This window comes from Lepidochelys kempii, chromosome 4 (genome assembly GCF_965140285.1).
Source record: "Lepidochelys kempii isolate rLepKem1 chromosome 4, rLepKem1.hap1, whole genome shotgun sequence".
NCBI classification, from domain to species: domain Eukaryota; kingdom Metazoa; phylum Chordata; order Testudines; family Cheloniidae; genus Lepidochelys; species Lepidochelys kempii.
The window spans coordinates 142069225-142093901 of record NC_136383.1 but is presented as its reverse complement, the minus strand read 5'-3'; the positions used below and the strand labels follow the sequence as shown (position 1 = coordinate 142093901).

The 24677-nt window shown below is 62.9% G+C and overlaps 2 protein-coding genes across 2 annotated transcripts; one reads left to right on the top strand and one right to left on the bottom strand.

Annotated features, from left to right (window-relative positions):
• The first annotated feature begins 646 nt into the window (after window positions 1-646).
• Window positions 647-14403, top strand: LOC140911002 (interleukin-12 subunit beta). The gene is made up of 8 exons (XM_078852668.1): window positions 647-761; window positions 2172-2230; window positions 6117-6192; window positions 6621-6869; window positions 7210-7309; window positions 8540-8850; window positions 9915-10063; window positions 14048-14403. Exons 1-8 carry the CDS (start codon window positions 647-649, stop codon window positions 14174-14176), a joined length of 1188 nt encoding a protein of 395 aa, XP_078708794.1. The 3' UTR covers window positions 14177-14403.
• A 1950-nt stretch (window positions 14404-16353) lies between these two features.
• LOC140910947 (neurofilament light polypeptide) lies at window positions 16354-20441 on the bottom strand. The gene is made up of 3 exons (XM_073343147.2): window positions 19345-20441; window positions 18239-18363; window positions 16354-17596 (listed from the first exon to the last, which is right to left on the bottom strand). The coding sequence occupies exons 1-3, from the start codon at window positions 20335-20337 to the stop codon at window positions 17545-17547; spliced, it is 1170 nt and encodes a 389-aa protein (XP_073199248.1). The 5' UTR covers window positions 20338-20441; the 3' UTR covers window positions 16354-17544.
• Window positions 20442-24677: the final 4236 nt, after the last annotated feature.

Sequence of the window (24677 nt, the reverse complement as noted above, 5' to 3'; positions counted from 1 at the left end):
GCGACGCCCTCTGGGACAGCCAGGCTGTGGTGCTGCTCTGGGCATGGCCCCTTAGGCCTGGGCTGGAGGGCTTGTCATTGCCTCCCCCCCAGCCCCAGGGCACATCACTATCCCTCCCCCCAGTTGGGGAGCCCCCCTGCCCAGCCTTGACCCGCTGCACAAGCCTCAGAGCCGGTAAGGCCAGAAGGGCCATCGTGGGCAGCCAGTCCCACCCCTGCAGGGCACAGGCCAGACCCTCGCCTGCCCCACCCGTTGCAGCCCATGGTCAGCTCGGAGCCCCAGCACCTAGCGTGGCAGACTCAGGGGCAGCCGGGTGGGCCCCGTGCCCACACTAACCCCTTGCTCCGTGCGGTGGGCCTGTGACCAGCATGCCCGCACTGGGGGGCACAGGCCACAGCTCGGGTGAGGGGAGAGCCACCTCGTGCCACGCCCATGTTGCTGGGCTGCCGACTCCTTCCTGTGTGCTCAGAAAAGACACGTCCACGGCAGCTCAGCTCACAGCAGGGCCCAGACCCGGGTTGCACCCCATCGGCCCTGGCACACCGTGGACCTCCCCCAGCCCCATGGCAGCTCCCACCCCCGGGCATGCCCACACCCCCCTCATGGCCTGGCTGGGGGATATGGCAGCTGGGCCCCCCCCGTCGGCATGGCCAGGACACTGCGCAGGGGACAGCGCCTCTCTCGCTCCGCCCGCACCCGCTGCTGCCCGTCGCCCCCGCGCCGCACCTGCCTGGCCCTGCAGCTCTGGCCTGGGGGCCAAGGTGAAGGCCGCGCAGGCAGTGCCAGTCCCTGGTCCCAGGGCTCCTGCGTGTTGTGGGGTTGGGCCCGGGTGGCGTGGGAGCAGGAGGGTAGGTGGAGCAGCGGGGCCGGATGGCAGCAGAGGCCCTTTGTCCTCCAGCTGCTCACACCCGACTGGCTTCCTGCTGGGGAGACGGGGCGGGGGGCATCCAGGGTTGTCAGTTGCCAGGTGCCAAATGTCTGGGCAATTGGGCTGGCCATTGTCTTCTGGGACTGTCCGTGGGCCTGGGGCCCAGCCAGCGAGGCGCAGTCACACCTGGATCTCTGCACAGAGTAGACACCCTTTTCCTCCCGCCTAATTCCCCATGCAGCACACAGGAGAAATTGAGGCATGTACAGTATCCATACATCATATTACAGAAAATTCCCCCTTTGTCCCAAGGAGTATGTCACCTTCCTCTGCAGCGTATGGGGGTGGTCACCAGCCAGAATTAGCTGGGTGTAGCTCATCTGTCATTTCCCTGTCACTGCGTGGGCCCCGGGCCCCTCTGGCCGCCTGCTCGCTGCTGGTGACGCACAGTCTAGTCCCCTGTGGGCTGTGCTCTTTTAGTCCAGTTTCGGTTTAGTGGGCAGGTGCTGGCAGGGGGCCTGTGATGTATAGGTCAGACTAGCTGACCTGGTGGCCCCTTCTGCCCTTAACTGCTTGGCCTGTCCCCTGAGTCTGGCTCACCCATAACGCCGTGAGTCTCCGCGGAAAGGCAGGGGCCCCTGGGGATTGCGAGCCTTGTGACGCGTGCGCGCTGAAGCGATGGGAGGTGTTATCTGTGCACACTGGAAACACGTCCTCAGGGGCTGCTTCACGGCAGCAGTCCCCAGGGAAGGTGCCACGGGAGGTCAGAAAGGGGAATCTGTCGGGATGCAAGTTAAACCTTGCAAGCTAACGGGATGGCTGCCTGCCTCCTACCAGCTCAGGGGTTACTAGAGCACGGTGAACTCAGCAGGCAGCCTGAACCACAGCCCATCGCGGGGAAGGGCAGCAGGTTACCCCCAAGGGGGGACGGGCTCCTGGCATACACACAGCCCTGGGGTTGGGGGACGGGCTCCTGGCATACACACAGCCCTGGGGTTGGGGGACAGCTCCAGAGGGGCCTGCCCAGGTGCAGGAGCACCCTGCCCCACCAGCCCCTGGGACATCAGAACCCCAGAGACAGGGCTGGGTTAAGACCAAATGCCCAAGGGCTCACCCCCTGCTCCAGCCTGGGGGTCAGGGCAGCCCAGGTGGCTGACACGGGGAGGGGGAGTTCGCTGCCCTCGCTCCCTGGCAGACGACGGGGAGGAGCCAGTGGCAGGACCCCAGCCCAGTTCCAAACCCCAGGGCTTTGGGGTGGCAAATGGGCACAGGTCTCATGCCAGCTCCTTGTGCCCCCCGTGAGTGCGAGCGACCAGCCCGGCCCTAAGGGCGGACGGGACCCGGCTCCGAGCTGCGGGCTGGGTACGGGACGTTTGATTGAATAGCAACGGCGCTGTAGACAGTTAAGGACACAACAGCTGCTGCCTGCTGGCTGGGGTTGGACTGGGTGAGCCTTCTAACCCTGTGGTTCTGTGTCCTAACTCTTGGAAGTGCCAGGCAGGAAGCTACCAAGGGGATGCGAAAGATGCTGTGGCACCTGTGAATAACACTTGTGGGTTCGAACTTCCCCAGGTCACTGGTTAAAGTGCCCTGCCCAGTTTGGTCTGGAAGGGGGAAGAGATGTGACAAAGTGGGAATATTCTGTGATATTTGGGGGGGGGGGGAAACCTGTTTGTGCCTCAGTTTCCCCTAAGATGCATTGTTACTCAGTGGGTGGGAAAGGCCTGTTTGCTCTCAGGGCAGGGTAAGACACAGGGGTGTGGGTGTCACCTCGCCATCTGGGTGTTGGTCTCCATGGCCTTGAAAAGACAGCCATAAATCCAGTTGCTCAGATATTGACACCGCAGAGGGATTTGGATCTCCCCACCTGGACAGGGGAGGTGTGAGGCTGGGACAAGGCTGCTGCTGGCAGGAGTCGGGGCTCTCACCTGGAGTCTGATGAAGCAGGTCAGACGAGGGACAGACAAATCTTGCACCAAGGGGTCACTGCAGCCTGGCTGGGCTCTGGGCTGACCAGGATGGACCGTGCTATAGCCTGCAGCTCTCTGGGCTACCCTAAGGCCTCCCTATGCCCTGTGACAGTTGTTATCACACCCCGACCTTTGGAGCAGTCCCTGGAAGGCCCCCTGGAGTGGGCCAGACCCCCAGGGCTCACACCCTTTCTCCAGGGCAGGCCATATGGCTTCACTGACCCCTTAGACCAGTCCCCTAGGCCTGCAGCCCCCTGCTCCACCCCATGAGCCCCAGTCAGCGAGTCCCCCAAAGCCAAACCCTGGGGGAGCATGGCTCATTCTGTAGTCATGGTAGTCAGTATTTTCCTTAATGACTTGGATAATGGAGGAGAGAGTGTACGTATAGAATTTGCAGACGACACCAAGCTGGGAGGGGTTGCAAACACTTTGGAAGACAGGATGAGAATTCAAAATGGCCTTGACAAATGGGAGAACTGGTCTGAATTCAACAAGTTGAAATTCAGTAAAGACAAGTACAACGTATTTCAGTCAGGAAGGAAAACTCAAATGCACAACTTCAGACGGGACTACCTGGCTAGCCGGTAGGACTGCGGGACAGGAGCTGGGCATCACAAATCCAATACGAGTCAACAACGTGATGCAGCTGTAAAAGAAAAGGCTAATGTAATTCTGGGGTTTATTAAGAGGGGTGTTGCATGTAAGACAGGGGAGGTAATTGCCCTGTGCTACACAGCACTGGGGAGGCCCCAGCTGCAGCACCGTGTCCAGGTCTGGGTGCCGCACTTCAGGGAAGATGTGGATAAATTGGAGGGAGTCCAGAGGACAGCAACACAAATGATCCGAGGTTTCGAAAGCGTGGCCTTTGAGGGAAGGTTAAGCAAGGGCATGTTCACTGGTGAGAACAGGAGCCTGCGGACCTGATCCCAGTCTGCAGGGCTGGAGTGTTCTCCATGCCCACTGCAGGCAGGACAAGCGGGAACGGGCCTGCTCTGCTGCAGGGGAGCTCAAGGGAAACACTGGGGAAAGCTGTCGAACTCTCAGGGTAGCTAAGCTCCGGACCAGGCGTCCAAGGGAGGTGGTGGGATCCTGTCATTGGAGGTTTTAAGACCAGATTGGACAAACCCCTGTCAGGGCTGGTCTAGGGTCACTTGGTGCTACCACAGTGCAGGGAGGGAACTGGAGGACCTCCCAGCCCCACATTTCTCTGTATATCCCCCCACCCCCCGGAGACAGGAGAGCCCTGTGGGGCTTAGTTGCTGGTGTCCCCCCTCCCTCTCTTTGCTCTGTGCGCAGGTTTGGCTTTGCTGTATTGGCTTACAATGCCCCATGACTAGCTGACAGCAAGGTGGGTGAATCGACTTCCCTGGTCTGCCTCAAACCTGTTTGTCAGCCTGCCCGGATTCAGATGGTGACACATGTTTCCCTCTTCACCAGCCGCCTGCAGCCTCACCCCGGGAGCGTGGGGAGCAGCCTGAGCCTGGCTTTCCCGACATGCCCGGTGGATAAAAGCCCTGCAAGCTGTGCACCAGGAGGAGGCGCTGTTATAGAGCAGTTGGTACCAATGGCCTTGGCGTCAGACTCCCATCAGACACAACCCCCCCATCTCCACGTCCACGGCCTGTCCCATCCCGCCACCCCATCATCTCCCAGACACCACTGGGCCAACTCCGCCTTCGCCCTGCCAATGGGACAGCAGACACTGGGCACTTGCAGCAGTTCACACCTTTGCACTTTCTGCCTGGCTGCCCTTACACGCAGGGCGAGCTCCCCTTAAGTTCTGCAAGGCAACCTCATCCATCTAGCTCCCTCTGCCGCCAGGCCTACAATAACCACCCAGCTTCACCAAGACCATTTCCGTCTCCCCGCCGCCTCGTGCTCTGCCATCCGTCTGTCGTACCCCTGCTCTCTCATCTCACATGTGGCCAGTGAGCTCCAGGGGCAGGGACTGTCCCCATTATATGCTTGCAAATTGCCCAGCATGGCGGTGCCCCGATCTCGGTGGGGGTCTGGGCAGCTGCATGGACACAAATCAAGCCATGCCAGGGCTCCAGGTGAGTGTGACTGATGGGGGGTGATAACCAGGACTTGCTATGGGGCCAGGCCCCTCACTCTGCAGGAGCAATGGGGGGACCCTGTAGCAACTGCTGTGGGGCTGGGCCCCTCGCCTCAGGAGATGCGGGGCCCTGTATCTCTCTCTGGTTTTGGCCCCAGCCCAGCGTGGCTTCTCCAGCTTTCTCTCTTCTGAGAATTGATGTTTCCAGCTATGTGGTTTCTCTGCTTCTCCTTTCTGTGCCTTTGGGGTCTCCCCTGCCGGGCCGGGGTGAATATATACGGGTCACACACAGCACACCCCAGCCCTGCTTCAGCACCAGACTCCTCAGCCCTGCGAGCAGCAGAGAGCACTGACCCGCCGAGGTAGGGCTGGACACGATGTGCGGGGGGAGCCAGCCGGCAGCCTGGCCAGGGGCCCAGCACTCCTGAGGGCAGGATAGGGCTCAGCTGTCTGACCCAGGGAGCCGGGGAGCCAGCTATGGACTCCCCTCCGGGGGAAGGGCTGGGAGCCCCATGGCCAGGGGGTTAGAGCTAGGGCGGCCCCAGGGAGTGGGCTGCCTTCTCTGGTGCTGGGGTCCATAGAGTTTGGGGCTGGGGAGGGGGCTGCAGAGGAAACAGCTACCTTGGCCCACTGCAGGCTCTGGGGGTAGAGTCTGGCCTGACCCTTTCATGCTCCCTGATCCATGGGGCTCTCTACCCTTCCCCCAGTGCTGCCCCCCCCCACCTCATGCACCTCCTTTTACCTGCCCGGGCCCATCACCTCATCCTCTTCAACAGCTTAGCCCACTGCCTTTTCCAGCACCTGCTTCCTTGTGGACCCCTCTCTGCCAGCCCCAGCCCCTGGCTGCACAGACCCACGCTCCCACCCCAGAGAATGGAGCCCCCATCATGCCAGGCACAGCCCCACACCCTGCGATCAGGGCCCCCCCATGCCAGGCATGGCACAGCCCCCTTCCCCCGCCCCGAGATCAGGGCCCTGTTGTACTGGGTGTGGCATAGACAGACAGACAGACAGTCCCGGCTACATAGACGAAGGGCCCTGGCTGCTTATTCTGTGGCTCGGCCTATGGGCTGGGCCCTTCACGCTGTGACTGGGAGTCCCTCAGGCAGGGGCTGAGCGCTCAGACCTTGGGGCTAGTCTCAGGGGGTGCTGGGGCTTTGGGACGTGGAGCTCCCTGTGGGTGCCCATGCGAAGCACTAACTCTGCCCTTCCTGCCCCACAGATGCTGATGCTGGTGGCCCTAGTGCAGGTGCTGTGTGTGGTCCCTGCAGCAGCCCTGACAGACTTCCCCAGCAAGTGTGAGTTACACCCTGGGGGGTGCTAGGGGAGCAGAGTGTGTGTGGGCATGCAACACACCTGGCCCCTGCGGCAGGGGCGGGGGGAGGGCACAGGGCCCTGGAGTGGGGTAGGGGTACATCTGTCCCCCTGGGAGTAGGGGAGGGGGACACAGGGCATGCCCGGCCCCCTTGGGGGGGAATGGGGGGGGCGGAGGTTACGCAGGGCCCTAGACGGGGTAGGGGTACATCTGTCCCCCTGGGAGTAGGGGAGGGGGACACAGGGCATGCCTAGCCCCTTTGGGGAGGTAGGGGGGAGGGGTACATCTGGCCCCTTGGGGTGGGGGGGCACCGGGTACACCCTGCCCAGGCGGGTGGGGGTTGCAGCCCTTGGGCCTGGCCTGCCCCAGCCCCCCAGGCCGGGCGCTGACGGCGGGTTCCCTTCTCCCCAGTTCTGGTCGGGGAGGTGAACGGCCAGGTGGTGGTGACCTGCGACACCGCCCAGGAGCAGGTGTCCTGGAAGCAGAACGAGCACCAGGAGATCATGGCCGAGCACCACATCGCCGGCCGCACCCTCACGCTCGAGGGCCTGGACCAGCCGGCCGCCGGCAACTACAGCTGCTGGCATGGCCCTCGCCTGCTGGACTCCACCTACGTGGTGGTCAGCGACCCGGACTACCCCCTGCTGCAGGGCGCCCCAGGTGCCTGCCACGTGGGGGGCGGAGGCTGGAACTCGCGGGGCGAGGGAAGGGGCGCAAGGGGGGAGAGCCAGGAACTCCAGCTCCCCCGGGGCTCTGCGCCAACAGGGCAGGCAGGGGGCACAGCCCTCGGCTGTCTGCTCCCAGGGCACAGAGCGCGGGCTCCCGGGGGGTCACCGGTCGTGGGGGGACCGTGAGCGCAGGGGGACCACCCGGGGGGTCACGCTGTCAGGGGCGGGGGTGACCATCGGGGAGCGCGGGGGGGCGGACTCCCAGGGGCGGGGGGCCGGGCTATGGCGGGTCGCTGGGGGGGCCGGGCGATGTTGACCCCTCCTGCCCCCAGGCAGCGCCGTGACCTGCCGGGCGGAGTCCTATGGCGGCGAGCTGAGCTGCTCCTGGACCGCGCTGCGCCCCGCCGCCTTCCGCGCCCGCCTCTCCCGCAGGTGAGCGCCCTGCCCGCCGTGCCGCCCCACCGTGCCCCCTCCCCCGCCCCACTGCGCCCCACCGCGCCCCGCCCCCGCCGTGCCCCTCGCCCCACTGCCCCCTCCCCCGCCGCCGCCTTCCGCGCCCGCCTCTCCCGCAGGTGAGCGCCCCGCCCGCCGTGCCGCCCCACCGCGCCCCCTCCCCCGCCCCACTGCGCCCCGCCCCCGCCGTGCCCCCTCCCCCGCCGCCGCCTTCCGCGCCCGCCTCTCCCGCAGGTGAGCGCCCCTCCCGCCGTGCCGCCCCACCGCGCCCCCTCCCCCGCCCCACTGCGCCCCGCCCCCGCCGTGCCCCTCGCCCCACTGCGCCGCCCCATTGCCCCCTCCCCCGCCGCCTTCCGCGCCCGCCTCTCCCGCAGGTGAGCGCCCCGCCCGCCGTGCCGCCCCACCGCGCCCCCTCCCCCGCCCCACTGCGCCCCCTCCCCCGCCCCACTGCGCCCCACTGCGCCCCGCCCCCGCCGTGCCCCTCGCCCCACTGCCCCCTCCCCCGCCGCCGCCTTCCGCGCCCGCCTCTCCCGCAGGTGAGCGCCCCGCCTGCCGTGCCGCCCCACCGCGCCCCCTCCCCCGCCCCACTGCGCCCCACTGCGCCCCGCCCCCGCCGTGCCCCTCGCCCCACTGCCCACTCCCCCGCCGCCTTCCGCGCCCGCCTCTCCCGCAGGTGAGCGCCCCGCCCGCCATGCCGCCCCACCGCGCCCCCTCCCCCGCCCCACTGCGCCCCGCCCCCGCCGTGCCCCTCGCTCCACTGCCCCCCCGCCCCGCCGCCCCCCTCCCCCGCCATGCCGCTCGTCTGCCCCCAGTCCCAAGGACCCGCCCCACTGACCCACGCCGTGCTGCCTGCCCCACTGCGCCCCGCCCCTGCCACCCCACTGCCCCCTCCCCCGCCATGCCGCCCGCCCCACTGCCTCCTCACCCGTCATCCCGCCTGCCCCACTGCGCCCCTCCCCTTGCTGTGCCGCCCCACTGCCCCCCCCGCCCTGCCACCCTACTGTCCCCAGTCCTCGGGCTGGGCCCCGCCCCACTGCCCCCCGCCGTGTCCCCCGCCCCACTGCGCCCCTCCCCTGCTGCCCTACTGCCCCCACTCCAGACCCCGCCCCACTGCCCTCCGCCGTGCCCCCCGCCCCACTGCGCTCCCTGTCCCCTGGCCGGACCCCACTCCTCCCCACACCCTACTGCCCCCCCCCGTCCTACCCCCAGTCCGCCACCCCGCCCTCTGGCTGGACCCCACCCCCCCTCGTCCCCTGGCCCTGCTGTGCCCCCCCATCCCGCCCCGCCTGACCTGCCCCTGCTGTGCCGCAGCCCTGACGGTGCCCCCGGGGCCTGGCTCTATGTGGGCGGAGGCTCCGCGCTGCAGGGCCCGGACCAGCCCCAGCCCTTCACGGTGACCCTGGCGGACGGGACCTTCTGCCCCTTCGCGGAGGAGCCGAGGCCGCTGGAGCTGGTCCTGGAAGGAATCTCGGCTGAGAGCTTCGTGAACATCACCCACCGCCTCTTCCTCCGGGACATCGGTGGGTCCCGCATGGTACCGGCCCCCGCCCCAGAGCCTCCCGTGTGGTACCTGGGCCCCCACAACCCCAGAGCCCCCTGCATGGGTATCAGGACCCCCCACTCACTGCCCCAGAGCCCCCTGCATGGGTATCAGGACCCCCCACTCACTGCCCGAGAGCCCCCTGCATGGGTATCAGGACCCCCCACTCACTGCCCCAGAGCCCCCTGCATGGGTATCAGGCCCCCCCACTCACTGCTCCAGAGCCCCCTGCATGGGTATCAGGACCCCCCACTCACTGCCCGAGAGCCCCCTGCATGGGTATCAGGACCCCCCACTCACTGCCCCAGAGCCCCCTGCATGGGTATCAGGACCCCCCACTCACTGCCCCAGAGCCCCCTGCATGGGTATCAGGACCCCCCACTCACTGCCCCAGAGCCCCCTGCATGGGTATCAGGCCCCTCACTGCCTGAGAGCCCCCTGTGTGGGTACTTGGCCCCCTACTGCCCCAGAGCCCCTGCCACCGCATGGGTACCAGGACCCACATCCTCCCCTTCCATAGACCCCTGCATGGCTTCAGGGACCATTCCCTCCTCGCCCCATAGGCCCCCCCATGGCTACTGGAGCCGTCTCCCCCCATCTCATAGCCCCATCCATAGTTACCAGGACAGTCATGCCCCCCCATGGCTATCGGGAGGGTCTCCCCCCACCCTGCCCTAGAGGGTCTCCCATGGATTCATGGATTGTCAGCCCCCCACACCCCATTCATTGGCGTATGGACTCTCTCTGTCCCCAGCCATGCCCCACAGATCCTTCCCATAGGTACAGAGATTGTGCCCCCCCGCCCTGCCCCATAGCGCCCCTCTCCCGTGGTAGAGGAATCATCCAAAGGGCCTGGGCCCTGCGGTCCCTGCCTTGGGTCTGTTCCAGCTCAGTGTGCCCGGAGCTGGGGTTAGGCAGCCTTGGGGTGATGGGGCCCTTCCCGAAAGGCCAAGGGGAGGGAGTACCCAGAGAGTGGAGGGGCTCCCCTTGCCCATCTGTCTGATCCCACCCTCCCCCATGACTAACGACTCTCTGTGCCCACAGTGAGGCCGGGCCCCCCGCAAGACGTGACTGCGCAGAGCAAGGGTGGGCTCCTGCACCTGTCCTGGGCCCCCCCAGCCTCCTGGTCCAGCCCACACTCCTACTTCCTCCTGCGTTACCAGCTGGAATACGAGCACTGGGACGGCACGAAGGTAACTGTCCCCCCACCTGTCACTCATCCTGCCTGGGCTTGGGTCACCCCTTCGCTGCCTATCACCACGCCCCTACCCATCTCCCACCTGTCACTCCCCTGCTTGTACCCCCCGCCCCCACCTGTCCCCCACGCAATGCACAGAGTCTGCGGCTAGAAGAAACCGCTGTCATCACCCGTCTGACCTCCTGTGCCACACAGGCCGGAGCACGTCCCTGAGTTCACTTCTGCCTGAGTGAGGGCAGATGGGTTAGGAAACCATTCAGTTTCCTTTTAAAAATCATCAGTGACCCAGACTCCATGAAGAGGTTCCCATGGTTCATGTCCTGGACATCAGGCACAAACTTTCAACACTCTGAACGTGTCTAGGTTCAACTTCCAGCCGCTGGATCGGATTAGACCTTTCTCTGCAGGATTGATGCGTCGAGCCCCTTATTAAATACTTGCTGCCCAAGCACCGGTAGACAAGGATCAAGTCACCCCTGAACCTTCTCTTTGTTCTGCTAAACAGACTGAGCTCCTGGAGTCTGTCACTGTCAGGCCAGATTTCTAATCTTTAATCGTTCTCCTGGCTCTTCTCTGACCCCTCTCCAATGTATCAACATCCTTCTTGAATTGTGGGCACCAGACCTGGGCGCAGCATTCCAGCTGCAACCACCCCAGTGCCAAATCCAGAGGGAAAATCGCCTCTCGGCTGCTCAGGGTTCCCCTGTTGATGCATCCCAGGATGGCAGTAGCTCTTTGGACCACGGCATTGGAACAAAGCTCATGCTCAAATAAATTGGTTAGTCTCTAAGGTGCCACAAGTACTCCTTTTCTTTTGGCATTGCACTGGGCGCTCTTGGTCAGCTGATTATCCACCACAACCCCTAGTGCCTGTCACAGTCGTTTCCCCACCCTGTGAATGTGGCCTTCGCTCTTCGTTCCCAGATCATAGGACTGCACATTCGGTCGTATTGAAACGCACATTGTTTTGCTTGTGCCCAGCTTACCAAGCAATCCAGATCGCTCTGTGTCAGTGCTCTGTCCTCTTCGTTATTTCCCACTCCCCCATCTTTGTGCCATCTGTAAACTTTATCAGCGACGATTTTATGTTTTCTTCTAGGTCACTGATAAAAATGTTAAATAGCGTAGGGCCAAGAGCTGATCCCTGTGGGACCCATGAGAAGCACACCCACTTGATGATAAGAGGGATGGTCCTCTCATGGGTCTGTGATTGGTTAAAAGATAGGAAACAAAGGGTAGGAATAAATGGTCAGTTTTCAGAATGGAGAGAGATAAATAGTGGTGTCCCCAGGGGTCTGTACTGGGCCCTTGCCTATTCAACCTATTCCTAAATGATCTGGAAAAAGGGGTAAACAATGAGGTGGCAAAATTTGCAGAGGTTACAAAACTACTCAAGATAGTTAAGACCAAAGCTGACTGCGAATTGTTACCAAGGGATCTCACTAAACTGGGTGACTGGGCAACAAAGTGGCCAGTGAAATTCAGTGTTGATAAGTGCAAAGTAATGCACATTGGAAAACATAATCCCAACTACCCATACAAAATGATGGGCTCTAAATTAGCTGTTACCACTCAAGAAAGAGATCTTGGAGTCACTGTGGATAGTTCTCTGAAAACATCCAGTCAATGTGCAGCGGCAGCCAAAAAACATAACAGAATAGAATCATTAGGAAAGGGCTAGATAATGAGACAGAAAATATCATAATATGTAATAACATAAATCCATGGTGCTCCCACACCTTGAATACTGCGTGCAGTTCTGGTTGCTCCTCTCAAAAAAGATACATTAGAATTGGAAAAAGTACAGAGAGGGGCAATCAAAATGCTGAGGGGTCTGGAACGGCTTCCGTAGGAGGAGAGATGAAGAAGACTGGGACTGTTCAGCTTGGAAAAGGGACGACCAAAGCTTGGGGGTGTATGATGGAGGTCTAGAAAATTGTGAATGGTGTGGAGATAGTGAATATGAAAGTGTCATTTACCCCTTCACATATCACAAGAACCAGGGGTCACCCAATGAAATTAATAAGCAGCAGCTTTAAAACAAATACTGTATAAGTAAGTACATCTTCACACAGCACACTGTTAACCTGTGGAACTTGCTGCCAGGAGATGTTGTGAAGGCCAAAAGTATAACTGGGTTCAAAAAAGAATTTGATAAGTTCATACAGGATAGGTCCATCAGTGGCCGTTAGCCAAGATGGTCAGTGACACAACCCCATGCTCTGGATGTCCCTAAACCTCTGACTGCCAGAAGCTGGGCCTGGATGACAGGGGATTCATCATCTGATAATTACCCTGTTCTCTTCATTCCCTCTGAAGCATCTGATACTGGCTATTGTCATAGAATCATAGAATATCAGGGTTGGAAGGGACCTCAGGAGGTCATCTAGTCCAACCCCCTGCTCAAAGCAGGACCGATCCCCAACTAAATCATCCTAGCCAGGTCTTTGTCAAGCTGGGCCTTAAAAACCTCAAAGGAAGGAGATTCCACCACCTCCCTAGGTAACGCATTCCAGTGTTTCACCACCCTCCTAGTGAAAAAGATTTTCCTAATATCCAACCTAAACCTCCCCCACTGCAACTTGAGACCATTACTCCTCGTTCTGTCATCTGCTACCTCTGAGAACAGTCTAGAGCCATCCTCTTTGGAACTCCCTTTCAGGGAGTTGAAAGCAGCTATCAAATCCCCTCTCATTCTTCTCTTCTGAAGACTAAACAATCCCAGTTCCCTCAGCCTCTCCTCATAACTCATGCGTTCCAGTCCCCTCATCATTTTTGTTGCCCTCTGCTGGACGTTTTCCAATTTTTTCACATCCTTCTTGTAGTGTGGGGCCCAAAACGACACAGTACTCCAGATGAGGCCTCCCCAATGTCGAATAGAGGGGAACGATCACGTCCCTTGATCTGCTCGCTATGCCCCTACTTATACAGCCCAAAATGCCATTGGCCTTCTTGGCCACAAGGGCACACTGTTGACTCATATCCAGCTTCTCGTCCACTGTAACCACTAGGTCCTTTACTGCAGAACTGCTGCCGAGCCATTCGGTCCCTAGTCTGTAGCTGTGCATTGGGTTCTTCCGTCCTAAGTGCAGGACTCTGCACTTGTCCTTGTTGAACCTCATCAGATTTCTTTTGGCCCAATCCTCTAATTTTTCTAGGTCCCTCTGTATCCTATCCCTACCCTCCAGCGTATCTACCACTCCTCCCAGTTTAGTGTCATCTGCAAACTTGCTGAGGGTGCAATCCACACCATCCTCCAGATCATTAATGAAGATATTGAACAAAACCAACCCTTGGGGCACTCCGCTTGATACCGGCTGCCAACTCGACAAGGAGCCATTGATCTGATTTATATTCATTACTATCAGCTTACCCTTTCTTCCATGTATTATTTATTTTATTTTTAAGAGCTGCTTTTATTTCCCCTCTTTTTAACCAGTGTAGCCTTCTTCCTGGCTTTTTGGGCATCTACTAACATGTTCTTGAACAGTTCCCAATTATCATTCACATTTTCTGTTTTAAATTGACTCCCAACTGATTTGGCTTATGATTGTTTTCAGCTTGGCCCTTTTAAAGAGCCAAGTATATATATTACTGTTTGGACTTTATTTTGCATTTGCATCACAAATGCGATGAAGTCATGGTCACTTGAAACGAAGCAACCACCCACTCTAGTCCTGTCAGCACAAGGTCTCCCATGTTGCTACAATGCTGTTTGAGTCAGGAAGTTGACTTCTGTCACTTTCAGATGTGCTCCTCACCCCCCTGCCAGCGTCACTCATGGCTCCCTGTCCAAACGCCAGCCCAGATCAGCAGCCACCTTCTCCGAGGGCAGCCTGGCTTCAGGCCCAAATGCTGAGAATCACAGATCTCCTCTCCCCTCCCCTAGGGTTCCTTTCTCCCTGCCTGTGTCACATCTCCCCTCTGCCCTGCTGAGGTCACGGCAAGCCCCCCGCCTCACAGTTTCTCTGTATTTCAGGGTTCCCTCCAGCTGGAGGGGGTGACGGAGATGAGCATCGAGGGGGATGTACGATGGGTGCAGATCCGCTGCCAGGACCCCTTGGTCAACTCCACCTGGAGCCCCTGGACCACCTGGCAGAACGTGTGATGGGGCCTGTCAGAGCTGGGCCTGCAGCCCCCTTACCCTCAACCCATCCCCCCATCTGCTCCATTTAACCCAACCCCATTGCTGGGAGGCCTAACATTAGTCTGACAGACCCCCAAAAGGCATCTAGGGTTCGGGGCTGCCGACCCCAGAGCCCTGTCCCATCTTGATCGCCCTCCAACCAGCTCCCACGGCTGGGATCTGCTCTCTGGAGTGCCTACAATAAACGGCAGCTGGTGCCCTGGACTTGGTGTTGTCTCATGGCTCAAGGGTGGAGGGATGGGCCAGGCTGGGGGGGGGGGGTCAGCTTATGGTGGGAGGTCTTTGTCTCGTGTGGGGATGGAATGGGAATGGCCCCATGGAAACTGGCTGTTCCCTCCAGAGGCAGTTCCTGGGTCTGCCCCAGACCAGACCCTGTGCTCCAGAGAATGTCCCTCCAGCCAGGCGGGTGTCCCGCTTCCCCAAGGGGCCATGGCCAGGCTGGTTCTGTGTGCAGTCCCTACAGCCTGCCGAGGAATGCCCCCAGGCCCCTTGTGGGGAGATGTGTACCCCAAAGGGAACACTACACCCCCACCTCCCCTGATTGGCCGGGACTCTCAGCCAGGGGTTAGCAGGTGTCTGGAACACGGCGTAGCCAGGCCTTGGCCACCACAGAGAGCAGCAAGTTACAGCCTGGGCCCGCCGGGTCAGCCCCGAGCCCCCGACCCCTTTAGTCCCCGTGCAGAAACGTCTCTCCTGCCTGCAGCCGCCCCCGTGGAACCACCCCACCGGGCCCCTCCTCAGCCCTTTGTCCTCCAGCTGCTCACACCTGGCTGGCCTCCTAAGGAATGGGAGTCATCCAGGGTCGTTTGTTGCCAGGTACCAAATGTCTGGGCAGTTGAAGTGCCCATTGTCTTCTTGGATTCTCCATGGGCACGGGGCTAGATGTCAGTCACATCTGGATTGCTGGTAACAACCTTTTCCCACCACCTCGTTAACCATGCACCATATGGGGAAACCGAGGCGCGCACATTCATACAAAATATTACAAAAAATTCTCAAAAAGAACAGGAGGACTTGTGGCACCTTAGAGACTAACCAATTTATTTGAGCATACAGTATGCATCCGATGAAGTGAGCTGTAGCTCACGAAGGCTCATGCTCAAATAAATTGGTTAGTCTCTAAGGTGCCACGAGTAGGCCTTTTCTTTTTGCATTCTATCACACACCCCCCCCAAGCTATATCCCAGCAGGGCCAAGTCACATCCCCATGTGGTATGTCCCAGCAGGGGCCGGTCACACCCCATATTGCCCCTCTCCCCCCAGGTGGTGGCATTCAGCATGGCTGCATAGCAGGTGGTGCAGGGCCTCCCCCTACGCTGACCATGCTCTTCCTGCCGATGCAGCCTGGCAGTATCCACCCCAGGGGCCAGCTGGCTGCCGTGTCGTCTGCTGCACCCACCGGCGCCTCGTTGTCTCCCAGCACAAGTGCTTCTGGGCGCTGGTGGGTAAGACGGAGCCCCAGGCCCAGCCCGCTCTGCGCTACACCAGCCTGCTGCCCGCCGGCCCTTCAGCCAGCCCTGGCACGGCTGTGCCATGCGAATGCCTCCATGCTCAGCATCACCTGGAGGTGATGGGGACGCTCGGCTCGCCCCAGCCTGGGGTGCCCCAGCAGGGACCCTGCCCCAACCTGGGTGAGGGCACCATGCCCTGGTGCTGCAGACTTGAGGTGAGAGCTCAGGAAGGGGGAGCGTGCAGCTTCCATGGGGCATGGACCTGCCCCACCTGGAGGGCCCTATCCCCAGCCAAGAAGGAGGGGCTGCTGGCCATGAAGAGACCCCTAGAGCTGGTGGGAGCGGGTGGCCTTCTCGCACTGAACTAGCCGCAGCCTGGGGCAAGAGCGCTTCCCTCTAGCCCATCTCTGGGGCTGGGCCCAGCCCTTGGCCCCGGCTGGGCACTAGAGCAGAGACGTCACTGACAGCAGACAGGCTAGAGCACGCCTTTCTGCAGGATTCTCCTAGGGGGCACTGCAGGGAGCGGGGCAGGTGCCCTGGGTGTGGGGGAAGTGCCCAGCTACTCCAGCCCTGACCTCTCCCAGCAGGGGGCACTGCAGAGGTCTTGACCCGGAGCTGCTGCATTACAGGGCTGTGTTCGTTCCCGCCCCCTTCTCACCAGCCCACAGCAAGAGTCTCCGGCTCAGGTTAATGCCATGGGGCTTTTATTGAGGTGCTTCCCTCGCAGGCACTGGCAGCGGGGCCGTGCCAGGCTGGCCCAGCCGCTGCGCCGAAAGGGTGGCTGGTGCAATGATTGGGAGAGACGAAGGGTCTGTGCTGGCCCCACGCTGACTGATGCAGCAGAGCTGCCTACGGGGGGCGCTGTGCTGATTAGCCCCCCACCACCTCCGCCTGTGTGGGGGCTCCCTGGGGGAAGTTCCTGGGAGAGCTGGACTGGGCCCTGTGGTGGCTGTGAGCGCCCCCTTCAGGAGAGGCTGGGCTAGCTCCCGGCTCTGTGGGATCCCCCCTCTGTGTGGGGGACACCCAATGGTGGGAGGCAGCTCTGGGGGGCACAGCAGGGCCAGGGGAATGGGGTACAGCTCTCCCTGCTTGCCCACTGCTGTGCCTCCCTGCGCTGTTTGCCCCTTTACAGCAGGGGGTGCATGCTGGTCAGCCCTGCCCACTGCTGGGGGGGCAGCCTGGGGGCAGCCCAGGGCTTGGGGGCAGCCCAGGGCTTGGGGGCAGCCCTCCCTGTTGGCATGGCAGTGCTGCCTGCGCCCCGCTGCGGTTCTCCCTTGGCACGGCCGGGGGGCAGCTCGGAGGGGGACATCACTTGTGGTTTCGCCCTGCGGGGTCCGGAGAGGGCACGTGCCACTTGTGGTTCAAGGCCCGGTGCTCGGGGGACATCACTTGGGTCGGAGGCAGCTCAGCCGCAGGCAGCAGCAAGAGGGCATCAGCCCCGGGAGCCCTGCTGGGGCCAAGCGGTACCCGGGGCGGGTGCTGGGCTCCTGAGGACACACCCAAGAGGCCTTGTCCAGCGGGGCCTGGCCCGTGTTCAGCACAGCGCTAGGAGGGGAAGGGCGTGGCTGGAGTCCAGGACACTCCTGGCCTCTCCCTGCACTGCTGACGGGGGGTCTGGAGCCTGCCCTTGCTGGGCCATGGCGGAGATTGGCTGCAGCCCCTTGGCTTCGTTGCCCCACGAGACGGGGCTCTCACAGGCGCCTGGCAGCACGGCCCTGGCCGCTGGTGAGTGGCCCTGGGGGGCAGCTGCTCGGCTCCCTCAGCACTGGGGGGGAAAGGGGAGTGACTGGAGGGGTGTGAAGGGGACAGGGCAGCAGGGGGTGCAGAGAACGTGGGGGTGACTGGGGGCTTTGCTCCTGCTGCAGGGGCCCCCGCTGATCACAGGGGAGATGAGTAGCTCAGGCGGATCTCTTCCCCCTCCAGCAGTTTCCTGTAAGACACCCAAAGGGGATAGCGCAGCTCAGCCCCCCAGCCCACGCAGAAGCCCCCTGCCAGGCCCAACCACAGCCCCACTGCACGACAGGCCGAGCTCGGAGCCCCTGTCCCAACAAGATAAACAAAGGGGGACTCTTGGTCCCAACCAGGCGGCCTGGGACACGGTGGAGCAGCTCTAGGTCCATCCAGCAGGGGGCAGGCATCACCCTGTGACCCAGGGAGCGACCTGGGCACAGAGCCATTCTGGGGGCTGGTGCTTGGGGGCCCTGTCCATAGCAGGGAGATCTGTAGGGGCAGAGCTCGCTGACCTCGCACTGGGGCAACGTGGGGCTGGCGTGTCCCCCAGTCTGTGGCTGAGCATAGGTGGCACCGTAGCAAGACGGCCTGAGGGCAGCCAGAAGCATGCAATCCTTGGCTCTTCCCCCTCAGAGTGGGGGGTCAGGATCCTTCTCCCCATAGCACCGGCAGGGGAAGAAACGGAGGCGAGAGGGGGCCGCAGTGCAGGGCTGGGAACCAAACCCAGGAGTCCTGACACAGCCCGCCCTGCAGCCCGCCTCCTGGGGACAGCCACTTCCTCTGGAAGCCTGGGGGAGCTGGGGGGCCAGGCAGGGGGCGAGGCAGGGCTGGGGGCCAGTACCTGTAGGCAGCGATCTCGATGTCCAGCGCCATCTTGACATTGAGCAGGTCCTGGTACTCACGCAGGTATCGCGCCATCTCCTGCTTGGCCTCCCTGATCTTCTGCTCCAGGTCGGCCACACGCTCCTGGCAGGGAGAGAGGCCTGGCCGGTCAGTGCCGCCTGGGCCCCGGTCTCAGCCCTGGGCCTGCCGTTTCCAAGCCCGGGGATCACGACCCAGCCCCCAGCCCCGCTGGCCAGCCAGGTCCCTGTGCCTTCACCCCCTGCACCATCACCACTGCTCCCCCATTCAGCCACTGGCTGGCCAGGGTACCCCAGCCCCCCACTGGGTAGAGTTCCCAACCTCCAGCCCCACGGCCAGAGGTGCTAGGGATGGCAAAGTCTCCAGGGCTGAGGGGCAGAGCCTTCCCCAGGCTCTGAATGCCCCCACCCCGGGGCTCCCAGCCCTGCCCGGGGAGCTGGCTCCAGACAGACCCATTGACCTGCCAACGCCTCCCATGACCCCCGGCCCATCCGGCCGCCATTGGGTTATGGCCCGGTCACCTCCATGGCATTCATGCCCTCAGGGCGTCTGAGCCAACGTGGCACTTCTCTCTCCTGGCCCCTGGCAGCTCCGGGCCATGGGAGCACCATCCCTCTGAGCTGGGGAGTGGGACCGACCCGCCAGGGTCGCTGCTCATTGAGAGAGAAACTCTGCTCCAAAGAGTGTGCGCCTCTCCCTTCCCCACTCCTTGCCGCCCCCAGGATGCGGTTTGCTCCCAGTGCCCCTCAAACGACCCGGCCGATGGCCCCACTCCCCCGGCCCAGAGCTGCTCTCTCCCAAGGATCGAGGGCACTTCCCAGGCTCCCTCCTTGTGCCTGGTGCCAGCCCGCCCCAGTGCAGGCTGTGGTGGCGAGCCCTGCCAGGGGCTGTTTGTGGGGAGGGCGTCGGACCCTGGCAGGAGACCCTGGCAGTCCTGGGCCCAGCTTTCTGTCCGTGCCACAGGGGGCTAAATGAAGCTGAGAACCCAGGAGTCCTGGCTCCAGGCCCGTGCGCCTGCCCTACACAGGCGAGGGAGCTGGCTTGCCCAGCGCCTCCTGCCCCATGCCAGGCCGGCCCTGGCCTCACCTGGTAGGTGGCCACCTCGCTGCTCTGCCTGTCCTCCGCGCTCTCCAGCTGCTTGTTGAGGGAGTCGATGACGCTGCGCAGGGCCTCGACCTCGGCCGAGCGGGACTGCAGCTGGAGCCGGTATTCGGCCGTCTCCTCCCGCATGGACCTCACCGCCTGGTTGTTCTTGCTGGCCAGCTCAGCCACCGAGGCGAACCTGGTGCGGTACCAGTCTTCGGCCGCCTGCCTGTTCCTGCCGGCCAGCGTCTCGTACTGCGCGCGGATCTCCCGCAGCGCGGCCGCCAGGTCGGGCTTGGCTCCCGCCAGGCTCACGTCCACCGGCAGGCTGGCCGCCTCCACCTGGGCCGACAGCTCGGCACGCTCCTGCCCAAAGACCTTGTGGAGGAAGGCGATCTCCCCCAGCAGGGAGCCGATGCTGCCCTCCACGTCGCTGTGAGCCAGTGCGGCCTGGCTGGCCTCCTCCCGCACCTTCTGCAGCGTCTCCTCGGCCTGCAGCCGCAGCCGGGCCTCCTCCTCGTACCGCTCCTTCAGCTGGCTGCAGGCGTCGCGCAGCTGGTCCCGGCTGGCCTCCACGCGCATCTTCTCGCCCGCCTCTGCCTCCAGCAGGCCACGCAGGCCACGCAGCTCCTGCCGGTACAGCAGCTGCCGGCGCGAGGGGCCCCGCTGCTCCTGCCGCAGCTCCTCCAGCTCCGCCCGCAGCACCTCGTTCTCCCGCTCCAGCCGGCGCACCTTCTCGACGTAGGCGGCGAAGCGGTCGTTGAGGCCGACCAGCTGCTCCTTCTCCTGGGCCCGCAGCCCCAGCAGCTCCGCGTTCAGGCTACTCACCTGGGACAGGTCCAACTTCTCCAGGGAGGCGACGCAGCCCGAGTGCGGGTCGGGGGCCAGCGCCGGCCGGTGCAGGGCGTACAGGGAGGAGGAGACGGTGGCCTTGGTGGAGCGGACGCTCCGGTACTCCTGCCAGGGCTTGCGGAAGCCATAGGGGTCGTAGCTCATCTTGGCCAGGGAGCCTGGCTGCCAGGGCAGCTGCAAGGGGGTGTGGGGGGAGCGCAGGGCTGGGCCTGGAGCGGGGTTGGGGGGTGAGCAGAGCCAGCAGTTGCAGCGGGGGGGGGGGGGGGTGAAGGTGGGAGGGGAGGGAGGCACAGCCAGCAGCCAGAGCACGGGCCAGGGCTCTGCACCAATGCCAAAATGCTGCAGTGCCCTTGCCTTTATATAGGGCCTGCCTGCCCGCCCCTCCCCCTCCCCCCAGCGCGGGGGGCCAATCAGAGGGCGCTGCGGCGAGCAGCAGGAGCAGTTCGCTGGTTCTCGGAGCCCAGGAGCCAGGAAGAGAAGCGGGAGGGTGCAGCCGGCAGTGAACGGGCTGGAGGCTGCGGCCCTGCCCTCCCCACTCCGGGTGCCTCCGGCACCCACCATGCCCAGCAGGGCTCGGGTGCGAAGTCCGGCCCCATGTGGGGTCCCAGGGGTCCCCCCAGACTGGCCCGTCTCTCTGCAGTTGTTACCCTGGGACTCCTGCTCGGAGTGGGACACGGGCAGCACAATCTGCGCCGGGGAGCGAGCAGGACCGGGGGGAGCTCCCAGCTACCCCAGTCCCGGCCTGTCCCAGCAGGGGGCGCTGGCGGGCGAGGCAGGAGCCCTGGCTGGTGTGGGGGGGAGCTCCCAGCTACCCCAGTCCCGGCCTGATCCAGCAGGGGGCGCTGGCGGGCGAGGCAGGAGCCCTGGCTGGTGTGGGGGGGAGCTCCCAGCTACCCCAGTCCCGGCCTGATCCAGCAGGGGGCGCTGGCGGGCGAGGCAGGAGCCCTGGCTGGTGGGGGGGAGCTCCCAGCTACCCCAGTCCCGGCCTGTCCCAGCAGGGGGCGCTGTGGGGGTGGGAGTTGCAGGGAGTGGGGCAGGAGCCCAGTGAGGCCATGCCAGGCACACCCCAACCCTTTGCACCTCTCCTACCCCCAATCCTCACTGTCCCCCAACCCCTAACCCCCAGCACACCCCAACCTCCTGCACCTCTCCTACCCCCAAACCTCACTGTCCCTGAACCCCTAACCCCCAGCACACCCCAACCCCCTGCACCTCTCCTACCCCCAAACCTCACTGTCCCCCAACCCCTAGCCCCCAGCACACCCCAACCCCCTGCACCTCTCCTACCCCCAAACCTCACTGTCCCCCAACCCCTAGCCCCCAGCACACCCCAACCCCCTGCACCTCTCCTACCCCCAAACCTCACTGTCCCTGAACCCCTAACCCCCAGCACACCCCAACCCCCTGCACCTCTCCTACCCCCAAACCTCACTGTCCCCCAACCCCTAGCCCCCAGCACACCCCAACCCCCTGCACCTGTCCCGCAATCCCTAATCCCAAACACACCCATTTTTTCTAATCTTTCTCACCCCAAACCTGCCCCCCCCCAACTCCGTCATAGCACTTTTCCTTGCCAGCCCCACAAACTGCTCCCCTCTACAGGCCGGGCCTGAGCCGGGTTGTGGGGCTGTGCTGGGGTGGGCGTGCCCTGTCCCAGCGTGCTCGGGAGCGGTGTGGGTCGCCTGCTGCCTGTCATGACCCAGGCTCAGGCCCACAGGCACAACGGGAAGCAGCTGCCAGCCGGGGGCGCTGTTGCATTGCCCCTCAGAGCCGCCCTCCGCTGTGGCATGATCCAGCACCTGCCTCCCCCACCCCAGGCCAGCCCAGGGCAGTCCAGGCCCCACGTGGAGGGGCCGGACGACTGGCGGAGGCCGGAACTGGGCCCGGCCCTGCTGGGCGGCTGGCCCGGCTGTGTGGGGGGATCCTCAAGGGGTCACTGTCAGAGCCAGCCCATGCAAGGGAGAGCTCCAGCTGCCTGGCACCCATTCGCCGTGTCGGCCCAGCTGCTGCCCCCGCAGACCGCGGTCAGCCCTGGTGCCCACACCCTGTCCTCATCTCCGCTCAAACCTCCCCCACATCCCATCTTCCCCTCCCCCAACACCTCCCATTTCTCATCCCGCCTCAAACCTCCCCCACATCCCATCTGGGACTGTTCTTAATGTTTCCTCTGAATAGTGTGGGGGTGCCTCAGTTTCCCCTATGCAGTTCTTAAGTCTCTAGGGGGTGGGGTAAGGGTGTATGATCCTTGCAGAGCCCTAGAGGGCAGGTGTGTGCAGGGGTCTGGACACAGAGAATGGCCGACACCCTGTTTCCTGGCAACTGATGGCCTGGGCCCTTCCCCCCTGCAAGGTGAGAGCTAAAGGGTTGGAGAACAAAGGAATCAGGTGCCCTCCTGGCCCGGGAAAGGGACAAAGCCCAGAGGAGGAGGGGCTGGAGGGAGTTTCAGTTTGGGGCTGGCTGGGACATGGAGTGAAGGGCAGACGTGGTTGTCTGGCTCACTGCCCCCCAAAATGGACCCAGCTGAGGGGTCCCGTTCTCTGCACCTGCAAGCTCTGTTTTAGACCATGTTCCTGTCGTCTAATAAACCTTCTGTGTTACTGGCTGGCTGAAAGTCACATCAGACTGCGAAGTTTGGGTGCAGGACCCTCTGGCTCCCCCAGGACCCCGCCTGAGCGGACTCGCTGTGGGAAGCGCACGGAGGGGCAGAGGATACTGAATGCTCCGAGGTCAGACCCAGGAAGGTGGAAGCTGTGTGAGCTGTGTGTCCTGAAGACAGGCTGCTCACAGAAAGGCGACTACCCCAGAGTCCTGACTGGCTTCATGGGGAGCAGTTCCAGAGCATCGCCCAGGGACTCCGTGACAACTGGTGGCAGCGGTGGGATGTACTGCACCCCGTGGATGGCACTTCCTGCAGTAAGTGACTGGGGAGCAGTAAAACGAAGGGGGATTGATGAGGACCAGGCGTGCTGAAGGCTCAGAGAGGAGCGGTTTCGGGGGGCAGTTAACCCCTGGGAGTGTGTGACCAGAGAGAAGGACTTTTGCAGTAACAGGGTCCCCCGGGGGATTGCAGCGAGCGGTCCAAGGGGCGGAGGAGTCTGCAGCTCGACCCTGGCAAAGAGGGGGTGACCTCGAGAAGGGCTGGCACACGAGGGGTTCTACCTGGAAACCGTGGGGAGCTGAGAACACACAGGCCTGTGAGTCCACAACAACTTGGGAGGAGTGGAGTGATGGCCTGTCACCGTCTCCTCAAGAAGGACATTGTAACCCTGTGCAGAAAGAGAGGGTTGAGCATTGGAAAGTTCACCAAGGCACAGTTCATCCTGCAGCTGGAGGAGGATGACCGCTCTAAGGGACAGATTCCTGACCCCAAATGGGGCGATAGCAGGATCTGGGAGCAGCTGGAGTGGGAGCCAGGCATCCCCAAGACTCCTGTCCCCGACCAGACGGGGGTCTTCACGATCGGGTTCCCCATCGGGGGATCGGAGACTGACGGGATTGGAGCTGAGTCCGAGGGAGCAAGAGGACTGTGAGAGACAGCGAGAGGCCGAGAAAGAGCTGCAGAAGCATGAACTGGCGGTGGGGGAGCGGAGAGGCCTAGGGGACCCCCCAGGGGTGAGTGGGGATAGACCCCGGGGGGCCAGTTCCGCAGGGAACCTCGAGACTAAATTGCTGCCCCTGGTTAAGGAGGGGGGGGGATGTGGATGCCACCTCACTGCCTTTGAGCAGGCTGGCGATTTGAACCAGGGGGACCCTGCGGAAAAGCCCCGGTGTCTAGCTCCCTTCCTGGGTCCCAAGGCCATAGACTCCGTCAGCCAGATGGGTGGGGAGGTGGACAGGCTCCCACTCCTGACCCCAACCTCTATGTCTGCGTGGAGTCTCCTGGGGTCAGGCCCCTCGGACCTCCAGTGGGAGCAGAAGGTGATGGTCAATGGGGAGTCATTCCTGGGGTGACGAGATCCTGGGACAGAGAGAACTGGTGTCAGGCCCTGGGTGGTGCAGCCTCAGAGGCTGAGGGGCTGTGTGAGCTGGGTGAGGGTCCCAGGGACGAAGCCCCTCGCCCTGCCTAGGGCCCAGATCCCTGTGCAGACACAGGAAGGGTGGGGCTGGCTGGTCATTGGGGTGCCCCAGGACACCAGCTGCGAGACCCTGTTGCGGGGTGACTGTGTCTCTTTGGGACAGGATCCAGGCCCTGTTCCGGTAACTGCCAAAGGTTTGAATTTGAATCCAGGGAACCAGTCGGTGGAGAGGGGGCTCAGGCTGGCTCTGATGCTGTGAGGAAAGCAGGGAGCTCGCTGCCTACCCCCACTGGGACAGCAAGGGCAGCGCTGAGCACAGGGGAAGATGAGACCCCAGCTGAGTGGCGGGAGACACAGGCAGGGCAGGGGATCTGTGGGGAGTGGCAAGGTGCTTGGTAAGGAAAGTCTGGATGAGCCTAGGCAGCCTTGTGAGCTGATGGCTGTGTCTAGTCAGCAGGGTGGGAAGGC

Bases quoted from the DNA above. Each gene is read 5' to 3' on its own strand.
- LOC140911002 (XM_078852668.1), top strand. From the start codon at position 647: ATGGCCAGGACACTGCGCAGGGGACAGCGCCTCTCTCGCTCCGCCCGC. The intron at 6,870-7,209 runs GTGCCTGCCACG...TCCTGCCCCCAG, and splicing joins CCTGCTGCAGGGCGCCCCAG to GCAGCGCCGTGACCTGCCGG. The intron at 7,310-8,539 runs GTGAGCGCCCTG...TCCTACCCCCAG, and splicing joins CGCGCCCGCCTCTCCCGCAG to TCCGCCACCCCGCCCTCTGG.
- LOC140910947 (XM_073343147.2), bottom strand. From the start codon at position 20,337: ATGAGCTACGACCCCTATGGCTTCCGCAAGCCCTGGCAGGAGTACCGG. The intron at 18,364-19,344 runs GTGAGGCCAGGG...TCTCCCTGCCAG, and splicing joins GCGAGGTGGCCACCTACCAG to GAGCGTGTGGCCGACCTGGA. The intron at 17,597-18,238 runs GTACTGGCCCCC...GGTGTCTTACAG, and splicing joins ATCGAGATCGCTGCCTACAG to GAAACTGCTGGAGGGGGAAG.